The sequence below is a fragment of the Pecten maximus genome, chromosome 3, assembly GCF_902652985.1.
Source record: "Pecten maximus chromosome 3, xPecMax1.1, whole genome shotgun sequence".
In the NCBI taxonomy this organism is placed as follows: Eukaryota; Metazoa; Mollusca; class Bivalvia; order Pectinida; family Pectinidae; genus Pecten; species Pecten maximus.
In genome coordinates, this window is record NC_047017.1 from 38,325,849 (window position 1) to 38,349,793 (window position 23,945).

Sequence of the window (23,945 nt, forward strand, 5' to 3'; positions counted from 1 at the left end):
AACACGACTATAACTTTATTGCCATTCAGTATGATATAAGCATACATAGTATGTAAATCGTGACGAAAAAGACGTTAGTTTGGTTATTTCAACATTTGATTCCGCAAGTGTAACTGGCGTGACAAAGTTGGATGTTCCATTTCGCCTTATTGGTCATACGTCATCCCCTGAGATAGGGAACTATAGACTTCACTGAAAGCGAACCCCTGGGGCCACGCTGCTGAGAGTAAGTTTCCCGGGTTCGTTAGGGTCACGGCGAGGCAAACTGACCAATTGACCTCCGCGACGCTTTCCCGCAAATGGTGTTCGCAACGGCTCTTCTGCCGTAGGATCCCTTCCAGTCAGAACCAGATCGTATACCTGCTCAAACTCCCTGTAAAATCACAAAAATGTCTGGAATTGTCGGATAATACATATATTAACGTTAAATCGGTAATACTACACATTCTTCATATTTAATATCATTGATAAAAGAAACAAAATAAACATAGTAAAAAACTAGAAATTGTTGGTTAACAATTTGACGGGCTTTTCACCTTCTTAGCATAAATGACCTAAAGGCTTGGTATTTCAAAAGGTAAGAAAAAACTATTTAAAAACACTTGATAGGTCATCCGCATTCTAGTTTTTGAATTAATCTGGCATCTGAAATAAAACGTTTCAACAAATGTTGGACGAGGGGAGGTAACTCGTACAGCCTTGTACGAGTTATCTCCCCTCGGCCAACTAACTTTATATCTCAGATGCCGTTATATATCTGATGCCAAATTAATTCAAAATGGCGTTCCGCGTTAATGGTAAACGTTACCGAAACACCAAAAAACATGAAAATCATCAGAATAACATTTTGAATCATACTTAAATTTCTTTTTTTGGAAAAAGATTAAAAAATGAAGATTTTCTAAAAATAGACTTATTTGACCCCATAGCGAACGCTTTTATTTGACCTCTGACCCTAAAACTTTTAGTGAGTAAAAGCTAGAGCCAGCCTTTAACTACAAATAATATAATTACCTGACCCCTGTAAAATGAATACTTTTTTAATTATGGGCATTTTAAGCTTTTTAATCGATGACGTCATGGCGGCCATCTTGGATTTCAAATCAACTTAAAAAATAACATAACTTGGCCAGGACAATCCAAGGATTATTTCAGCTAAGATTGAGCTGAATACCACAGGTGGAACTTGAGAAGAAGTTTAAAATGTAAAACTATTTTTAATATAGAATATATAGTGGAAATTCAAAATGGCGTATACCGGAAACCGTATGTGTCACAGAAAAACTGAAAAGGTCAAATTTATCAGAATGACATTCTACATCATACAAAGAACTTTTTTTGGAAAAAGATTGAAAAATGAAGATTTTCTAAAAATGGACTAATTTAACCCCATAGCGAACTCTTTTATTTGACCTCTGACCTTAAAACTTTTGGTGAGTAAAAATTAGCGCATTACATGACGTCATGGCGGCCATCTTGAATTTCAAACCAACTTAAAAAATAACATAACTTGGCCAGGACATTCCAAGGATTATTTCAGCTAAGATTGAGCTGAATGCCACAGGTGGAACTTGAGAAGAAGTTTGAAATGTACACACTTTTCTATTGAAATATATAGGGGGAAATTCAAAATGGCGTACAACAGAAACCGTATGTGTCACAGAAAAACTGAAAACGTCAAATTCATTAGAATGACATTCTGCATCATATTTCGAAAGAATTTTTGAAAAAGAAGGAAAAATGAAGATTTTCTAAATATAGACTAACTTGACTCTCAGGCGAGCTTTTTCATTTGACCTCTGACCTCAAAACAATGCATTATTAAAAGTTGGCCCCAGATTAGTCCTACAATAATATATCTTTGAAATTATTTTAACTGTTACCGTTTTGGAGCTATGGCCACTTAAGCAAAATGAGATATGACGTCATGGCGGCCATCTTGGTTTCTTGACCTACTTGAAGATGTTGCTGTCACCCCTTCAACTCATGCCATATACAATAGGCATTACTGACTTGGCATACCTTTTACCATTTTCCCACAATTTGTGTGACAAAATAAAATGCAGAATAATAATAATAATAATAATAATAACTAGAAATTGTTGGCTAACAATTTGACGGGCTTTTCACCTTCTTGGCATAAATGACCTAAAGGCTTGGTATTTCCAAAGGTTAAAAAAATTATTTAAGAACACTTGATGGTCATCCACATTCTAGTTTTGAATAAATCTGCCATCATTAAATAAAACGTTTCAACAAATGTTGGACGAGGGGAGGTAACTCGTACAGCACATTGTATGAGTTATCTCCCCTCGTCCATCTAACGTTATATCTCAGATGCCAGATTAATTCAAAATTTCGTACCGCATTAATGGCAAATGTTACCGAAACACTAAAAACATCAAAATCATCAAAAAAACATGCTGCATCATACTGAGAACTTTTTTTGGAAAAAGATTGAAAAATGAAGATTTTCTAAAAATAGACTTATTTGACCCCATAGCAAACGCTTTTATTTAACCCGGCTGACCCTAAAACTTTTAGTGAGTAAAAGCTATAGCCAGGCATTAACTACAAATAACAAAATTACCCGACCCCTGTAAAATGAATACTTTTTTAATTATGGGCATTTTAAGCTTTTTAATACATGACGTCATGGCGGCCATCTTGGATTTCAAATCAACTTAAAAAATAACATAACTTAGCCAGGACAATCCAAGGATTATTTCAGCTAAGATTGAGCTGAATGCCACTTGTGGAACTTGAGAAGAAGTTTAAAATGTAAAACTATTTTTTAATAAAGAACATATAGGGGGAAATTCAAAATGGCGTACAACAGAAACCGTATGTGTCACAGAAAAACTGAAAACGTCAAATTCATCAGAATGACATTCTACATCATACTAAAAAAAATTTTTTGGAAAAAGATTGAAAAATGAAGATTTTCTAAAAATAGACTAACTTGACCCCAGGCGAGCTTTTTTATTTGACCTCTGACCTTTAACTTGTAATTTTATAAAAGTTAGCCCCAAAGGTACTGTAACATAATATCATAACATGACTCTTGTTTCTTGAATACTTTTCGAGTTATGGCCATTTTAAACTTTTGAGGTATGACGTCATGGCGGCCATCTTGGTTTCTTGACCTACTTGAAGATGTTGCTGTCACCCCTTCAACTCATGCCATATACAATAGGCATAACTGACTTGGCATACCTTTTACCATTTTCCCACAACTTGTGTGACAAAATAAAATGCAGAAGAATAATAATAATAATAATAATAAACATAACAGAAACAATAGGTCTTTTCACCACTTAGGTGAAAAGCCCTAATAATAAACAGAACAGAAACAATAGGTCTTTTCACCACTTTTGGTGAAAAGCCCTAATAATATATAAAAGACAGTGTCGCCTTCATATCGTATACATACTTCAATAGTAACGTCCTGTGACGTAGCTCTTTGCAGATTTTTCTCAGCTCTGTAACCTGTGTTCTATTGAATTCCTCCCCACAGTTCTAATGATACATAAGAGAGAAAATGAAAATGTGACAAAAGTGGAAACAAAGCCATTAACAAACAAATACACTGTAAACCAAACCAATAACACAGTATTAACACGAAGATAAAACCTACCACAGCGTCCACAGAAAAATACAAAACATACCAGAGCGTCAACAAAAACACAACATATTCTACAGCGCACACACAAAGAGACAAAACCTAACACGGCGTCCACACAAAAATACAAAACATACCAGAGCGTCAACAAAAACACAACATACATGTATACTACAGCGCACACACAAAGAGACAAAGCCTAGCACAGCGTCAACACAAAAATACAAAACATACCAGAGCGTCAACAAAAACACAACATATACTACAGCGCACACACAAAGAGACAAAACCTAACACGGCGTCAACACAAGAAGAAAACACGCCACAGCGTCAATAGAAGAAGAGGAAAAACAAAACAAAACAAAACACTACCAATGCGTCCACACAAAACGATTAAACATACTTCATCGTCCACACAAATTGAAAAAAAACTACCACAGCGTCAGCACAAAAATACAAAATAGACTGTGGTAACAACATCAAAAGACAACAGCGTCACAAATTTGCATTTCAGGTGCCAAAACGTCAATGTAGTCGCTTTTATAGATACATAGCTGGTCGAAGAAATACCCCTATTGCATCCAATGGTCACTTCTAAGCATACTGTCGTGGTTGTTTTATACAAAATACGGGGTCAACAAGAGATGTCCAGATTCCCATTTTTCGTACATTTCACCAAAATTCATAAAAAAACTATTAGAAAATTATATGACAAAAGCAAGGTCTGTTATCAGACATGAGGCATACTAAGAACTCCTTAAGAATTTTCTTTGTTGGCCTTAGGAGCGAAATTAGACCCTTGATAACGTCGAATACCTTAATTACAATTAGTTTATCGCATCATAAATGTATGTCTTATACAATTTGACAATGATAGCAATGGAGTATCTCATTAGCTTACTCTGATAAAAAAATAATATGATAAAATAATAACTCACTTTTGTTGGATATTTGTCAATTTCGTATTAATATATATCATGATCTTACCCGTATTACTTCTATAATGTCATATGTGCTATAGCTCTCTTCTCTCTCCTTCTCCAGATCCGGGAACACTGTTTTAATGTCCAATCCCTCTTTTATCAAAAATCTACTTATTGCTGACAATACCCGGGTCAACTGATCCAAGGTTCTTGATCTCCGAGATGGAGGACGCTTGATAGATATAACCAATCCCCGCCTTGCGTTCAAATTTTCAATAATATCCATGAGGTCAGAGTTCACATCTGTTCCCTGATATAAAATACAGAATCAAGATTTAATACTTCTTAAATCATGTCTTTATCACAATAAACAATGACGATAAGTAATATACCGGCATTCGACTGAAACTACAACAATTCCAAACATTTCATAGAGGATGGATATCAGATATTTATTTACATCTTTAACAAATTGATGATTGATTGGGAAATTACGTCACACGCTTGTCTCATTAGTGAGAAAACGTATCACAGTGTCGAAATATTTATAAGAATATTAATTTGAAGGTCCCCGCTTACTTCTAAAGAATGTGATATATATATATATGCGTATCCATTCTTAATGAATGTGTGTATCACCCGTAAAATAACTGGAAATTGAATATGTCATAATAAATTGAAGCTGGTTGTTATCTTCAATTTAAAATAGATACTAATATAGAAACATCTATTTATCGTTTTACACCTACATCCAATTCTAGGTAGCTGAGTTTTTTCTTGAACTTTGAAGTCAAAGGTTTGAGTATCCTGAAAGCTCCTTCAGCAGAAAGTTGGTTGTGAGATAACTGAAAAAGGTAGAAATACCGATGGCTATATTTCTAATGGAATGTTGATTGTTAGATACAGCAGAGACAAAATTAAGCTGCACCATACAGCTGTTTCCTCCTTGTAGGACTTTTCAGTGACTCGTCAGGGACATCAGTTTTGTGTTTACACCCTACCTGTATGGGCCACAGTTACATGTTTACATTCTACCTGTATCGACAACATTTACATGTTTACACCCTACCTGTATCGACAACATTTACATGTTTACACCCTACCTGTATCGACAACATTTACATGTTTACACCCTACCTGTATCGACAACATTTACATGTTTACACCCTACCTGTATGGGCCACAGTTACATGTTTACATTCTACCTGTATCGACAACATTTACATGTTTACACCATACCTGTATCGACAACAGTTACATGTTTACATTCTACCTGTATGGGCCACAGTTACATGTTTACATTCTACCTGTATCGACAACATTTACATGTTTACATTCTACCTGTATCGACAACATTTACATGTTTACACTCTACCTGTATCGACAACAGTTACATGTTTACACCCTACCTGTATCGACAACAGTTACATGTTTACATTCTACCTGTATCGACAACAGTTACATGTTTACATTCTACCTGTATCGACAACATTTACATGTTTACACCCTACCTGTATCGACAACAGTTACATGTTTACACCCTACCTGTATCGACAACAGTTACATGTTTACATTCTACCTGTATCGACAACATTTACATGTTTACACCCTACCTGTATCGACAACAGTTACATGTTTACATTCTACCTGTATCGACAACATTTACATGTTTACACCCTACCTGTAGCGACAACAGTTACATGTTTACACCCTACCTGTATCGACAACAGTTACATGTTTACATTCTACCTGTATCGACAACATTTACATGTTTACATTCTACCTGCAGAAACACAGCTAAATGTATACTTTTCCATATGAATACTTGTATTATCCACAACAAAATAATTGATATTTTGTTTTGAAAATGCAACGCCACAAATTGATCATCCTTGACATTTGTCACATATCAAACAAACATATACATCTATGACAGTTAAGGAGATCATTACAAAATGGAAATACTGTTTTTCTTAAACATGCAATTACAAAAGACAGCTGTTGAATTGCTGGGAAAAAAATGTTAATATGTTTTTTGGACAAATTGTATCATTGAATATTAGAACATTTTATACATGTATATCGGAATCTTACTCTCTTTCCATGCGTCATGAAGTCCAGTTGTGTATTATACCTTGAGTGAGGCGATAGACCGATGGTAGGGCAGGACTCTACATATAAATTCCACTGCATCATCCGTGATTCGATTGGCACTCAGATCAAGGGCAGTCAGCACCTCGTTTCCACGCAAACCATCCATCATGACCTGACACCCGCTATTACCCAAACCATTCATAGATAGAATTAACGTCTTAAGTGTGGTGTTGACCTGTTCAAGAAATACAGAATGGAAAGATTTATTGTGGGGTTGACATATTTTAAAATACATAATCAATAGATTTAGTGTATAGTTGACCTGTTCATAAATACAGAATCCCCAGCTTTAGTGTGGTGTTGACCTTGTTATATACCTGTTCTTATAAATATAAAAAAATAAAATTACATTTCAATCTAAACATGACCAGTTTGGTCCAAATAAGATCTATAAAGAATTGCAATAACATTACAGTTTTCACATTGTGTATAACGACCAGATTCTAGGTCCAAATAAGTTCTATAAAGAATTACAATAGCATTACAGTCTTTACACTGTGTAAAACGACCAGGTTCTAGGTCTTAATAAGTTCTAGAAAGAATTGCAATAATATTACAGTCTTCACATTGTGTATAACGCCCAGGTTCTAGGTCCAAATACATTCTTAAAAAGAATTGTAATAATTCAGCCTTTGCATTGTGTTCAACTACTAGGAAAAGTAAAGTTCCTATACAAATATACATGACAGCATTTAAACCTTTATAGCAGCAGCTATCTTAGCCGCGCCTTGTTTCCCAATCTTATTCCAGCTGAGATCCAAGTACTCCAGTGTGACGTTGGTCTCTGGAGAAAACAAACAAGTTTGTTTATATTTAAACAGATTATACCCACCATAATAACTACATACAGTTAACATAGGACTTTCAATAACAACCTCACACTTCTCTCACCATCGGATCCGAGCATACCTCTCACTTCTCTCACCATCGAATCCGAGCATACCTCTCACTTCTCTCACCATCAGATCCGAGCATACCTCCCACTTCTCTCACCATCGGATCCGAGCATACCTCCCACTTCTCTCACCATCGTGCCCGAGCATACCTCTCACTTTTCTCACCATCGTGGCCGAGCATACCTCTCACTTCTCTCACCATCGGATCCGAGCATACCTCTCACTTCTCTCACCATCGGATCCGAGCATACCTCTCACTTCTCTCACCATGGGATCTGAGCATGTAATAACTGTATCCTCAATTAGCGTTTCGCTGTTTAAATAGTTTTTGTTTTAATTGGTATGAATTTTAGTGTAATATAAGTCAAGCATGGCTGGCCATATTTTGTCCATGTGAATTTTATCTTATGTTATAATGTTTGATGTAAATTTGTTCAACACTCAAATAAGATATTTAATAATTATTATTACTGTCGTATATATATTGGCGCACTCAGATTTTATCGTATTACAGAATCAAACTGATTAGTGTGCTGTATTGGCGCCTCCCCGCTTCTCGCCTTAGGAATATTGTTTTAAAAAGACAATTAGCGCAGCCATGTTTAGCGAAATGTTTTAAGCAAAACAGTTGTACATTTAATATGTGTCTTCGTTAGTAGTCAATATCTGTCATGGACAAAAATGTAAATAAATAATTGGGAAATTAAAATGCTGGTTACGTTGTAACTGAAGGTAATATTTAATGTCCCTCAGCCGAACTCTAAAAGACTTACCTAGAGCGCGTCCTATTGCTAAAGCACCAGCATCTTCGATTTTGTTACTGCCCAGTCGAATTTCCTTAAGGTACACATTTGTCTACAACCCCAAATTCATTGTTGTTATAAGATGAATAGGATATGTAACACATACTCACGTCTTGGTACTATTCAATTACTTTATCAAAACTTAGTGAACATGTTATAGCATATATTTTTTGTTCTAATCCTGTACACTAATGGTTGAATCTAAGACCGTATTAAATACTGGTATCAGGATTATGTATAATTGTAGGTTTATAAATAACTTCGAACCGAAAAAAAACAAAAAACAAAAAACAAAACAAAAACAAAAACAGACCTCTATCACTTCAGCAAAATTTTCGCCTCCTTGTATACCGAAACTATTACCTGAAACAATAACACAAAACATTAACATTCATATATTCAAATTGTTAACTCTGGTTATGATTATCAACAATGCTAAACACCATCTACGTCTGTGGACTCAGTGTAGCGATGTAATTACAATAGAACTTTGACCAATACGTATTGATTCCCACCGTATTTAGTGTTTAGCTATAGTATATGCAATTTATGCAGACGTGAATTTAAATTATGATATTTAATTTATATACAGAGAGATACTTATGAACGTACCCTCTGTAAATTAGAGTTGAGAACCTACCTGTCAGGTCAACTTTGGCAATATGCGAGTTATTGAGTAAAATGATCTTTACGATATGTGAGCCAAAACCACCCATAGGGTTATTGGAGAGATTCTGTAAGAAAGGATGGAAACATTTTACTTGATATGAAGGCTATTAGCAATCCATTTCAACGAGAGATAAACATCTTAGATGGTATAAAAAATTATCACTGGATGTCACAGTTCTGGAATAAGTTCTTATTCGATTAGAAATTATATATCTGTTATAAATGTCATTAATTCAACAAACGAAACATGGTCAAAACATAGAAATCTGATGTATAAAGGCATAGAGATATCATTGATATTGACTGTGAACGAAAATTTGTATTTTGTGTTGTGTGGAGTTTGACATCAATTAAAAATGAACGTTTTTCTGTGTTGTTTGAAGTTTGATATTTACCTGTAATGGTTTTTGTGTGTGTTGTGTGAAAGTTTGATATTTTTGAGGTATGTTTTTATTGATTTCTAAAGTTTGATATTGAATAAGAGAATAAGAATAAAAAATCTTTTGTGTAGCAATCGTTTAATGGCCTCACCACTTCACTGACGTATTTATTCTTGAGCAGCATTTCAGCTAGGGCTATCATCTGTTTTGGACCCAACCCGTTGTCTGACAAGTCTAATTTCTTAAACGTCAAGTGTTTCTGTGGATCAACAATACACATCTATAAGTATTTCCGCTGTCTCTTATGAAAAACAGGGATATAAAATTAAAAGGTTCCGTCACCGCTCGTTCAAGGGTTAGGTGGAGAGGCGGGGGGGAAGTCATGCTTAATATCGAATCGAATTAAAAGAACTAATATAGGCTATGTTTGTTGTTCAATATGCCTTCAAATTGTTGGAATCGAAAAGATGTTAGTGTTTCCAGTAAAATCAAGGTTTGAAAACATAGTCCACACTGACCTCCATCTCCCAGCCAATGGCCCGGCAATCCTTCGGACTGAGGTAGCGGTACCGCATGGTCAGCTCATCCTCCACTGAGTGACGTATGAAGTAGCTGTTAGGTACCGTTTTATACTTCCGGCAAAGGTTTTTGTACTCCGGGAACTCGCCGTCTTCCTTAATTTGCTTCGTCCTCTCGTCAATTACCAGCTCTTTACCTATACAATTGTTATTGTGCAATATTCAAAGCAGTAATTATAGTTTAAACATTTTGTCATAATTTTAGTCAAAATTTTGTTCCAAGTTCCTATGAAAGATTTTTACTAAAAGCTTTATATTGAAAGGAAGTTATGACTGCCAATAAACGATATGTTATAGATATACCAATTATTACATTAATACTGATATCCATCATTTATCAAATTGATGCAAATATAAATTATAACTGTTAATAAACAATATTAGATATGTTAGATATCATCCAATAATACTGATAATTATCATACCAATGTAAAGTTTATCTTAAGACTGCAGTTTCATTATTTATACGTGTTAAAATGTCTGTCATCAATCGTAAATAGTATCTATATTAATGACGGGTTTGTTTGGGATAGTCGTCAATGATGGGATTGTCGTCAATGATTTCTTTAATTTTGTTTGTGAATTAATCCAGGTTATAAGAATAGTACAGTTAAAAGGCTTACATGTGAAAGAGACCTTCCGGTATTAATTTAGGAATAGGTAAAATATATTATGGATAATGAGTATGACTATTCTAATGTAGAAACCAAGGCGGGGTGTTGGAAAATCCAGAGGGAGTGTTTACAAATAACACAAGTGCAATCAATGATTGCGAAAGCTCACCGGCGTCAGCAATCACACTATGCACTCATTTTTTTATGTATGTATAAGCATGTCATTTTGAAATTGTACGTCACATAATATCGCTCCTAGAGGATGTATAACCCAAATAAGAAGGGAGTGGACTTACAAGCTTTCCAAAACCTACCCCAAAATCTTTAAAGCCGGTTTTGGTGCCAAAAGGTTAAGTCCATAAAATTGTAAAATGCGAAAAAAATCACATTTTCTTTTTGCGTGATTTTGTAATAGCATCACTCCTAGATCTCAAATGAATGCATAAAACAAGCAAGAAGGGTGTGAGGTGACTACGTTTGGACTTACAAGCTTTCCAAAATCTAACCTCAAAAACTTTACAGTGGTTGTTGAGGCTAAAAAAGTTAAGTCTACAAAATAGAAAATGCGAAAGAAATACATTTTTATGATTGATTTTGCTATAATATCATTCCTACACCTTTAATGAATGTATCAACCAGATTAAAAGGGTGGACCTACAAGCTTTCCAAAAACTTACCCCAAAAACTTTAACGTGGGGTGGGACGCCGACGCGGACGCCGACGCGGACGCCGGGAGTACAGCATTAGTTCACGGTTACTCGTAACCGGTGAACTAATAATGAGTCTTGTTTGTTTTATTAACAGCCAGGGTCATTTAAGAACGTGCCAGGTTTTGGAGGTGGAGGAAAGCCGGAGTACCCAGAGAAAAACCACCAGCCTACGATCAGTACCGGCAACTGCCCCACGTGGTTTTCGAACTCGCAACCCAGAGGGCTAGTGATAATTTGTCGGGACACCTTAACCATTTGGCCACCGCGGCCCAAATATTAATAAGTCTAAACAAAATTTAAGTTTTACTTAATTTCGTTGATGTTGATCCTAATGTTGGCAAGACTTGAACTAATTATGCGAATTCATTATAAACAAGAAATATCTTTAAAAAAGATAAACGGCATAGTTTTAATGCTGGTGGTTATAATGCAAAACTGCTGGTGAAATAAATTAACGAACTAATGCGTTTTAACATGGATAACAAAATTACATCAGTTTGAAACATTTTTGGTGATAATAAGACTGCATTTGAATCAGGAATATAATCTCATTAATGTGTCATTTAAAAAGATACATCCACTTATTCAGCTTGCATTCAATCTTAAGTTAGTTTCGTTTTTAAATGCATATCTGCATTTTGCATATAACTGTATATATGTCATTATATATGTGACCACTCTATCAGTGTATATATGTCATAATATATGTGACCACTCTATAAGTGTATATATGTCATTATATATGTACCCACTCTATAAGTGTATATATGTCATTATATATGTACCCACTCTATAAGTGTATATATGTCATTATATATGTTCCCACTCTATAAGTGTATATATGTCATTATATATGTGACCACTCTATCAGTGTATATATGTCATAATATATGTGACCACTCTATAAGTGTATATATGTCATTATATATGTACCCACTCTATAAGTGTATATATGTCATTATATATGTACCCAGTCTATAAGTGTATATATGTCATTATATATGTACCCACTCTATAAGTGTATATATGTCATTATATATGTACCCACTCTATAAGTGTATATATGTCATTATATATGTACCCACTCTATAAGTGTATATATGTCATTATATATGTACCCACTCTATAAGTGTATATATGTCATTATATATGTACCCACTCTATATATGTCATTATATATGTACCCACTCTATAAGTGTATATATGTCATTATATATATACCCACTCTATAAGTGTATATATGTCATTATATATGTACCCACTCTATAAGTGTATATATGTCATGATATATGTACCCACTCTATAAGTGTATATATGTCATTATATATGTACCCACTCTATAAGTGTATATATGTCATTATATATGTACCCACTCTATAAGTGTATATATGTCATTATATATGTACCCACTCTATAAGTGTATATATGTCATTATATATGTACCCACTCTATAAGTGTATATATGTCATTATATATGTACCCACTCTATAAGTGTATATATGTCATTATATATGTACCCACTCTATAAGTGTATATATGTCATTATATATGTGACCACTCTATAAGTGTATATATGTCATTATATATGTACCCACTCTATAAGTGTATATATGTCATTATATATGTACCCACTCTATAAGTGTATATATGTCATTATATATGTACCCACTCTATAAGTGTATATATGTCATTATATATGTACCCACTCTATAAGTGTATATATGTCATTATATATGTACCCACTCTATAAGTGTATATATGTCATTATATATGTACCCACTCTATATATGTCATTATATATGTACCCACTCTATATATGTCATTATATATGTACCCACTCTATATATGTCATTATATATGTACCCAATCTATAAGTGTATATTTGTCATTATATATGTACCCACTCTATAAGTGTATATTTGTCATTATATATGTACCCAGTCTATAAGTGTATATATGTCATTATATATGTACCCACTCTATAAGTGTATATGTCATTATATATGTACCCACTCTATATATGTCATTATATATGTACCCACTCTATAAGTGTATATATGTCATTATATATGTACCCACTCTATATATGTCATTATATATGTACCAACTCCATATATGTCATTACATATGTACCCACTCTATATATGTCATTATATATGTACCCACTCTATAAGTGTATATATGTCATTATATATGTACCCACTCTATAAGTGTATATATGTCATTATATATGTGACCACTCTATAAGTGTATATATGTCATTATATATGTACCCACTCTATAAGTATATATATATGTCATTATATATGTACCCACTCTATATATGTCATTATATATGTACCCACTCTATAAGTGTATATATGTCATTATATATGTACCCACTCTATAAGTGTATATATGTCATTATATATGTACCCACTCTATAAGTATATATATATGTCATTATATATGTACCCACTCTATATATGTCATTATATATGTACCCACTCTATAAGTGTATATATGTCATTATATATGTACCCATTCTATAAGTGTATATATGTCATTATATATGTACCCACTCTATAAGTGTATATATGTCATTATATATGTACCCACTCTATAAGTGTATATATGTCATTATATATGTACCCACTCTATATATGTCATTATATATGTACCCACTCTATAAGTGTATATATGTCATTATATATGTGACCACTCTATAAGTGTATATATGTCATTATATATGTACCCACTCTATAAGTGTATATATGTCATTATATATGTACCCACTCTATAAGTGTATATATGTCATTATATATGTACCCTCTCTATAAGTGTATATATGTCATTTTATATGTACCCACTCTATATATGTCATTATATATGTACCCACTCTATAAGTGTATATATGTCATTATATATGTACCCAGTCTATAAGTGTATATATGTCATTATATATGTACCCACTCTATAAGTGTATATATGTCATTATATATGTACCCACTCTATATATGTCATTATATATGTACCCACTCTATAAGTGTATATATGTCATTATATATGTACCCACTCTATAAGTGTATATATGTCATTATATATGTACCCACTCTATATATGTCATTATATATGTACCCACTCTATAAGTGTATATATGTCATTATATATGTACCCAGTCTATAAGTGTATATATGTCATTATATATGTACCCACTCTATAAGTGTATATATGTCATTATATATGTACCCACTCTATAAGTGTATATATGTCATTATATGTGTACCCACTCTATAAGTGTATATATGTCATTATATATGTACCCACTCTATAAGTGTATATATGTCATTATATATGTACCCACTCTATAAGTGTATATATGTCATTATATATGTACCCACTCTATAAGTGTATATATGTCATTATATATGTATCCACTCTATAAGTGTATATATGTCATTATATATGTACCCACTCTATAAGTGTATATATGTCATTATATATGTACCCACTCTTTCAGTATACATATGTCATTATATATGTACCCACTCTATAAGTGTATATATGTCATTATATATGTACCCACTCTATAAGTGTATATAGGTCATTATATATGTACCCACTCTAAAGTGTATATATGTCATTATATATGTACCCACTCTATAAGTGTATATATGTCATTATATATGTACCCAGTCTATAAGTATATATATGTCATTATATATGTACCCACTCTATAAGTGTATATATGTCATTATATATGTACCCAGTCTATAAGTGTATATATGTCATTATATATGTACCCACTCTATAAGTGTATATATGTCATTATATATGTACCCACTCTATAAGTGTATATATGTCATTATATGTGACCACTCTATAAGTGTATATATGTCATTATATATGTACCCACTCTATAAGTGTATATATTTCATTATATGTGACCACTCTATAAGTGTATATATGTCATTATATATGTACCCACTCTATAAAGGTATATATGTCATTATATATGTACCCACTCTATAAGTGTATATATGTCATTATATATGTACCCACTCTATAAGTGTATATTTGTCATTATATATGTACCCAGTCTATAAGTGTATATGACATTATATATGTACCCACTCTATAAGTGTATATATGTCATTATATATGTACCCACTCTATAAGTGTATATATGTCATTATATATGTACCCACTCTATAAGTGTATATATTTCATTATATGTGACCACTCTATAAGTGTATATATGTCATTATATATGTACCCACTCTATAAGTGTATATATGTCATTATATATGTACCCACTCTATAAGTGTATATATGTCATTATATATGTACCCACTCTATAAGTGTATATTTGTCATTATATATGTACCCAGTCTATAAGTGTATATGACATTATATATGTACCCACTCTATAAGTGTATATATGTCATTATATATGTACCCACTCTATAAGTGTATATATGTCATTATATATGTACCCAGTCTATAAGTATATATGTCATTATATATGTACCCACTCTATAAGTGTATATATGTCATTAAATATGTACCCAGTCTATAAGTATATATATGTCATTATATATGTACCCACTCTATAAGTGTATATATGTCATTATATATGTACCCACTCTATAAGTGTATATATGTCATTATATATGTACCCACTCTATAAGTGTATATATGTCATTATATATGTACCCACTCTATAAGTGTATATATGTCATTATATATGTACCCACTCTATAAGTGTATATTTGTCATTATATATGTACCCACTCTATAAGTATATGTCATTATATATGTACCCAGTCTATAAGTGTATATGACATTATATATGTACCCACTCTATAAGTGTATATATGTCATTATATATGTACCCACTCTATAAGTGTATATATGTCATTATATATGTACCCAGTCTATAAGTATATATGTCATTATATATGTACCCACTCTATAAGTGTATATATGTCATTAAATATGTGACCACTCTATAAGTGTATATGTCATTATATATGTACCCACTCTATAAGTGTATATGAATGTCATTATATATGTACCCAGTCTATAAGTGTATATATGTCATTATATATGTACCCACTCTATAAGTGTATATAGGTCATTATATATGTACCCACTCTAAAGTGTATATATGTCATTATATATGTACCCACTCTATAAGTGTATATATGTCATTATATATGTATCAACTCTATAAGTGTATAAATTTCATTATATATGTACCCACTCTATAAGTGTATATATGTCATTATATATGTACCCACTCTATAAGTGTATATATGTCATTATATATGTACCCAGTCTATAAGTGTATATATGTCATTATATATGTATCAACTCTATAAGTGTATAAATTTCATTATATATGTACCCACTCTATAAGTGTATATATGTCATTATATATGTACCCAGTCTATAAGTGTAAATATGTCATTATATATGTATCAACTCTATAAGTGTATATATGTCATAATTGTACCCATTCTATAACTGTATACCGGTATAAGTTATTTCTCTACCTACTCCATAAGTATATACATGTTATATGTGTACGTACAAAAGTACAATTCTATTACTGTAAGGCGGTATATAATATAATGTAGATACTTATATGTTTGAGTCAATATTTAATTCACTTCCAGTATCAGACATTTCACTACCTGTGTATAATCAGGGTGATTTTGTCAATAAGCCGATCTACACGTAGCAAGGTAAATCAATTACATATTCTTATAATTAAAAACATATATGGGTGTTGGAAATTCCTTTGAAGTAAAGGTTGTAAATCAAATATAAATAGTTATTACTTACAATATGACTAGGCTACATTGTAGCTACTCTCCTATTACTTACAGTATGACTAGGCTACATTGTAGTTACTCTCCTATTACGTACAGTATGACTAGGCTACATTGTAGCTACTCTCCTACAGTATGACTAGGCTACATTGTAGCTACTCTCCTATTACTTACAGTATGACTAGGCTACATTGTAGCTACTCTCCTATTACTTACAGTATGACTAGGCTACATTGTAGCTACTCTCCTATTACTTACAGTATGACTATGCTACATTGTAGCTACTCTCCTATTACTTACAATATGACTAGGCTACATTGTAGCTACTCTCCTATTACTTACAGTATGACTAGGCTACATTGTAGCTACTCTCCTATTACTTACAATATGACTAGGCTACATTGTAGCTACTCTCCTATTACTTCAGTATGACTAGGCTACATTGTAGCTACTCTCCTATTACTTCAGTATGACTAGGCTACATTGTAGCTACTCTCCTATTACTTACAGTATGACTAGGCTACATTGTAGCTACTCTCCTATTACTTCAGTATGACCAGGCTACATTGTAGCTACTCTCCTATTACTTACAGTATGACTAGGCTACATTGTAGCTACTCTCCTATTACTTACAGTATGACTAGGCTACATTGTAGCTACTCTCCTATTACTTACGGTATGACAAGGCTACATTGTAGCTACTCTCCTATTACTTACAGTATGACTAGGCTACATTGTAGCTATTCTCCTATTACTTACAGCATGACTAGGCTACATTGTAGCTACTCTCCTATTACTTACAGCATGACTAGGCTACATTGTAACTACTCTCCTATTACTTCAGTATGACTAGGCTACATTGTAGCTACTCTCCTATTATTTACAGTATGACTAGGCTACATTGTAGTTACTCTCCTATTACTTACAGTATGACTAGGCTACATTGTAGCTACTCTCCTATTACTTACAGTATGACAAGGCTACATTGTAGTTACTCTCCTATTATTTACAGTATGACTAGGCTACATTGTAGCTACTCTCCTATTATTTACAGTATGACTAGGCTACATTGTAGCTTCTCTCCTATTAGTTACAGTATGACTAGGCTACATTGTAGCTTATCTCCTATTACTTACAGTATGACAAGGCTACATTGTAGTTACTCTCCTATTATTTACAGTATGACTAGGCTACATTGTAGCTACTCTCCTAATACTAACAGTATGACTAGGCTACATTGTAGCTACTCTCCTATTACTTACAGTATGACTAGGCTACATTGTAGCTACTCTCCTATTACTTACAGTATGACTAGGCTACATTGTAGCTACTCTCCTACTACTTACAGTATGACTAGGCTACATTGTAGCTACTCTCCTATTACTTACAGTATGACTAGGCTACATTGTAGCTACTCTCCTATTACTTACAATATGACTAGGCTACATTGTAGTTACTCTCCTATTATTTACAGTATGACTAGGCTACATTGTAGCTACTCTCCTATTACTTCAGTATGACTAGGCTACATTGTAGCTACTCTCCTATTACTTCAGTATGACAAGGCTATATTGTAGTTACTCTCCTATTATTTACAGTATGACTAGGCTACATTGTAGCTACTCTCCTATTACTTCAGTATGACTAGGCTACATTGTAGCTACTCTCCTATTACTTCAGTAAGACTAGGCTACATTGTAGCTACTCTCCTATTACTTACAGTATGACTAGGCTACATTGTAGCTACTCTCCTATTACTTCAGTATGACTAGGCTACATTGTAACTACTCTCCTATTACTTACAGTATGACTAGGCTACATTGTAGCTACTCTCCTATTACTTCAGTATGACAAGGCTATATTGTAGTTACTCTCCTATTATTTACAGTATGACTAGGCTACATTGTAGCTACTCTCCTATTACTTCAGTATGACTAGGCTACATTGTAGCTACTCTCCTATTACTTCAGTAAGACTAGGCTACATTGTAGCTACTCTCCTATTACTTACAGTATGACTAGGCTACATTGTAGCTACTTTCCTATTACTTACAGTATGACTAGGCTACATTGTAGTTACTCTCCTATTACTTCAGTAAGACTAGGCTACATTGTAGCTACTCTCCTATTACTTCAGTATGACTAGGCTACATTGTAGCTACTCTCCTATTACTTACAGTATAACTAGGCTACATTGTAGCTACTCTCCTATTACTTCAGTATGACTAGGCTACATTGTAGCTACTCTCCTATTACTTGCAGTATGACTAGGCTACATTGTAGCTACTCTCCTATTACTTACAGTATGACTAGGCTACATTGTAGCTACTCTCCTATTACTTACAGTATGACTAGGCTACATTGTAACTACTCTCCTATTACTTACAGTATGACTAGGCTACATTGTAGCTACTCTCCTATTACTTAAAGTATGACTAGGCTACATTGTAGCTACTCTCCTATTACTTCAGTATGACTAGGCTACATTGTAGCTACTCTCCTATTACTTACAGTATGACTAGGCTACATTGTAACTACTCTCCTATTACTTACAGTATGACTAGGCTACATTGTAGCTACTCTCCTATCACTTACAGTATGACTAGGCTACATTGTAGCTACTCTCCTATCACTTACAGTATGACTAGGCTACATTGTAACTACTCTCCTATTACTTACAGTATGACTAGGCTACATTGTAACTACTCTCCTATTACTTACAGTATGACTAGGCTACATTGTAGCTACTCTCCTATTACTTACAGTATGACTAGGCTACATTGTAGCTACTCTCCTATCACTTACAGTATGACTAGGCTACATTGTAGCTACTCTCCTATTACTTTAGTATGACTAGGCTACATTGTAGCTACTCTCCTATTACTTACAGTAAGACTAGGCTACATTGTAGCTACTCTCCTATTACTTACAGTATGACTAGGCTACATTGTAGCTACTCTCCTATTACTTACAGTATGACTAGGCTACATTGTAGCTACTCTCCTATTAGTTACAATATGACTAGGCTACATTGTAGCTACTCTCCTACTACTTACAGTATGATTAGGCTACATTGTAGCTACTCTCCTATTACTTACAGTATGACTAGGCTACATTGTAGCTACTCTCCTATTACTTACAATATGACTAGGCTACATTGTAGCTACCCTCCTATTACTTACAGTATGACTAGGCTACATTGTAGCTACTCTCCTATTACAATCTATACGTATGTTGTCATTCCGTGTGTTTCCAAACGGTGTCGACACTCTTTTTAGTAGTTTGTTTGTTACTAAATCCTTCAGTCATACTTATATATATATATTTATCCTGCAACTGCCACCGCATTGTCGGAATACACCCACCGTATATATTTTTGCTGTATACGGCAGTGACGGAAAACAGCTGTATTTTGGAATCTTAGCACGTGCGTCAGTTCGACTGACCTACTTCAAAGTGAAACTACGTTTAAAAGGCGAACATATTTCTATCATTTTTGACACCGTTTTACTTCAAGATGATTACTTTTGATGATTATTTTCATGACTGTTGCAGGATAAATAGAATACATGGTCAGTGTCTTAAAATATAAGCTGTATTTTTGGCTCGGGACAGAAAGACAAAAGTGGCTCGCCAAGGCTCGCCACTTTTGTCTTTCTTTACCCTCGCCAAAATACAGCTTATATTTTAAGACACTGACCATGTATTCTCTATATATAAGTGGCTATGAAATTCAGTTAACTCGTTAAATAACTTTATATGCAACTATTAGGTTCTGATAACCACATATTTTGTATTTCTGAGAACAAAAGTAAAAATTATTTCTTATCAGACGAATAAGGAGAATTTTGACAGTGGTGCGTTTCTTCTGCAGTGACAATCGTACATGCAGCTGCACCGATTAATTATGACATCATGAACTATTTTCTATATTATATAACACATAGTGCATGGCACGGCTGTATGACATGATAGAACGGGTCTGTTATGTAATTAAATATTTTTCACTATGAATATTGCAAACAAAAAATCGTTAAAACTAAAACGTACTTATTGTGTGTCCTTTGTAGAATTAATTGACGGCAAATAAATTGAAATATGAAAGACCAAATACATTTAGATTCTATATATTATTCATTTACGTAACTCAAAATGAACTTAATTGGCTAAATTTACTATTGATAAAACTGAGACCATTAATTCACAATGCTGATGATTGTTACCAGTTTGTTTGTATTCAAATACTCTGCACTGTACTTACCGATAACCAGAATAAGCAATTGTCATTATCATTAATGAAAATGAAATTAATGAATCATGATGAAGATATAATCTACATTTCGTACACTCTAGTTCTGTCATCCAGTTATCTAAGTATAATAATATTGTATCTCTGAAACCCTACATGCACCAGTCAATGTTTGTATTAATTATAGAAATTCATACAAAGTGGTGCTATTGTGATTAAGGCTACATGTATGTTAGCAGTATGTTAACACCTTACCCAAGTCAGTATCGAGATCTGTATCATATTCCTCGTCATCACTCTCCACCCAAGTCCGTTTTGCTAATCGACTTGGCGTTTCAACATTGAAATATACTTCCAGATCTTTTTTCAATTTAGATGTTCTTAAAAGTCGTTCTCTTTTCTCTTCATACACACCATCGTCTAAAACATTTCCGTTCATCCACGCCGTCCGTCGAATTTCTGCTGATGTTTTTGATAACTCAGAACACGGACTGTTTCTGTCACTGTTCTTCGAGTTGCTACGAAAACTCTGTTCCCTGGCGTTTGTTAGCTTTTTTCTCATTTTAGCACTGTTCGGCAGTTTCATGCTACCGCCGTTGGAGTGTTTACCACTTCCAAAGCTACGTTCTGACTTAAAGTTGAGTGATGTAGGTCGGGGTATGCTAGGAAGGGAGGGGGTGGTACTCGCCACTGGGGACCGACACTGGAAGGTTTCATCCATCTAGAAAAAATGCACAGAAACGTTATATACTCTTGTTTGTTCATAGGTTATAACAAATATCAGCTCACTGTAAGTAAATATCTAGATATAAAGCTGGAGAAGACTAGTTGAATCTCCCAAAAGTTTTAACATTTCTTATATTCTTATACAAGCGATGTATCAATTAACGTTTATAAGATGTATATTATTCTTCTATAATTCGTCAATTAGCTGTTTATAACAACGTTCTCATGAGAATAACGAATCCATTTCCCATAGTATGAAGTAATTGATGTCACGAATAAGCTGAATCCATCGATCGTCTTTTGAAATATGTTAACCTTGTCAATAACTAATGAAATTAAGTATAGTATGATACCGACACGACTAAGTTCATATGAAGTTCTATTAACCATGGTTCACATGCTTTACATTCACTTGTGTTTTTGGCATGTTGCTAACTGTGTATAAGAATTGTAATGATATTAGTAACTAAAATAATATTACCTAACTACTTCTGTTTGGAGTTACTTTGTTTGATAAAGTATCAATAAACTTAATGGATTCCGGTTTGAGTGACTTTTGAAGACTTTTTTCGATTAATCTTGTTATATGAATTGGTACGGAATACCTTATACCAGTGTAAAAACTTACCCTGTGGTAGTTTTCTCTCGAGATAATCACGATATTCCCGAGTGATTTTTATCCTGTTTTGGTCAGCTGCCCCACCATCCCGCGTGATTATTATCCTGCTTTGGTCAGTTGTAAAAACACCATCCCTGTGGACAGACCTGGTGTTGCCGGCACAAACTTCAACACTGCTGTTCGAATACTGTATGGACGGAGCATGAGCCCGTATCGCCAGTGTTTATTGTAAATGATAATCCGTACCTAATCACGACCCAGTAATAATGAACACTAAAGCGGGTGTATCGATATAGCAGTGGGTAAACTAAGATAGAGAGCTTTAATCTGTACACACAAAGGACACAGGCACTAATCTCATCAGAGTGTATATAGTGTATCACCTTAAAGGAACATGTTCTATGTATTTAATTAATTCATTCTGAACTAAGCATAATATTTACTAGCATCACATATACTGTAGTAATTCAAATCTGATACAATTAATCAATTATACTATTCCATCAAAACAAAAGACAACATTTACCACTGTCAAACACACCGGGACAAAATATTTCACAACTACTAATTTCTTAATTATTGGGGGGAAATACGATGGCGGGTCAAAATATCAAACGGTGTGTAAATACAAGTAACCGCGTCAGAAATATAACACACCGTCAAAATAAAGTAGAATGCCAACATTTAAGGACAAAATTTTAAACAGCAAGGACATTAATCATGCAGGCAAAATAGACCACATCGTCCAATTACACGTACGAAATATACCACAGCGTCAAAACACGAGAGAAATAAGCCGCAGATCAAAACACACAGGTGCAATATATCGTAGCGTCAAACACATGGTCGCGATATATTGTAGCGTCAAACACACGGGCGCAATATATCGTAGCGTCAAACACACGGTCGCAATATATCGTAGCGTCAAACACACGGTCGCAATATATCGTAGCGTCAAACACACGGTCGCAATATATCGTAGCGTCAAAACACACAGGCGCAATATATCGTAGTGTCAAAACAGACTGGCGCAATATATCGTAGCGTCAAAACACACAGGCGCAATATATCGTAGCGTCAAAATCTAAGGACCGAATTAGCCCAATTAACGCAAGACCGTTATAGAAAAGAAAAAAGATAAAACGTCAGAATAGACAAAGATAAGAAACCAGCGAGACAACAAAACA

At 33.8% G+C, this 23,945-nt stretch overlaps 1 protein-coding gene across 2 annotated transcripts; it reads right to left on the reverse strand.

Annotated features, from left to right (window-relative positions):
- On the reverse strand, nucleotides 1–23,017 carry LOC117324113 (leucine-rich repeat-containing protein 74A-like). Of its 2 annotated transcripts, XM_033879778.1 has the most exons (13): nucleotides 22,768–23,013; nucleotides 21,669–22,134; nucleotides 9,966–10,162; nucleotides 9,599–9,706; nucleotides 9,039–9,132; nucleotides 8,712–8,761; nucleotides 8,369–8,450; nucleotides 7,398–7,483; nucleotides 6,680–6,874; nucleotides 5,295–5,390; nucleotides 4,610–4,855; nucleotides 3,434–3,519; nucleotides 1–373 (listed from the first exon to the last, which is right to left on the reverse strand). In XM_033879778.1, exons 2-13 carry the CDS (start codon nucleotides 22,132–22,134, stop codon nucleotides 190–192), a joined length of 1,890 nt encoding a protein of 629 aa, XP_033735669.1. In that variant the 5' UTR covers nucleotides 22,768–23,013; the 3' UTR covers nucleotides 1–189. The 2 variants fall into 2 exon arrangements, with proteins under 2 accessions (XP_033735669.1, XP_033735670.1); XM_033879779.1 differs by lacking the exon at nucleotides 5,295–5,390 and having other exon boundaries at nucleotides 22,768–23,017.
- Nucleotides 23,018–23,945: the final 928 nt, after the last annotated feature.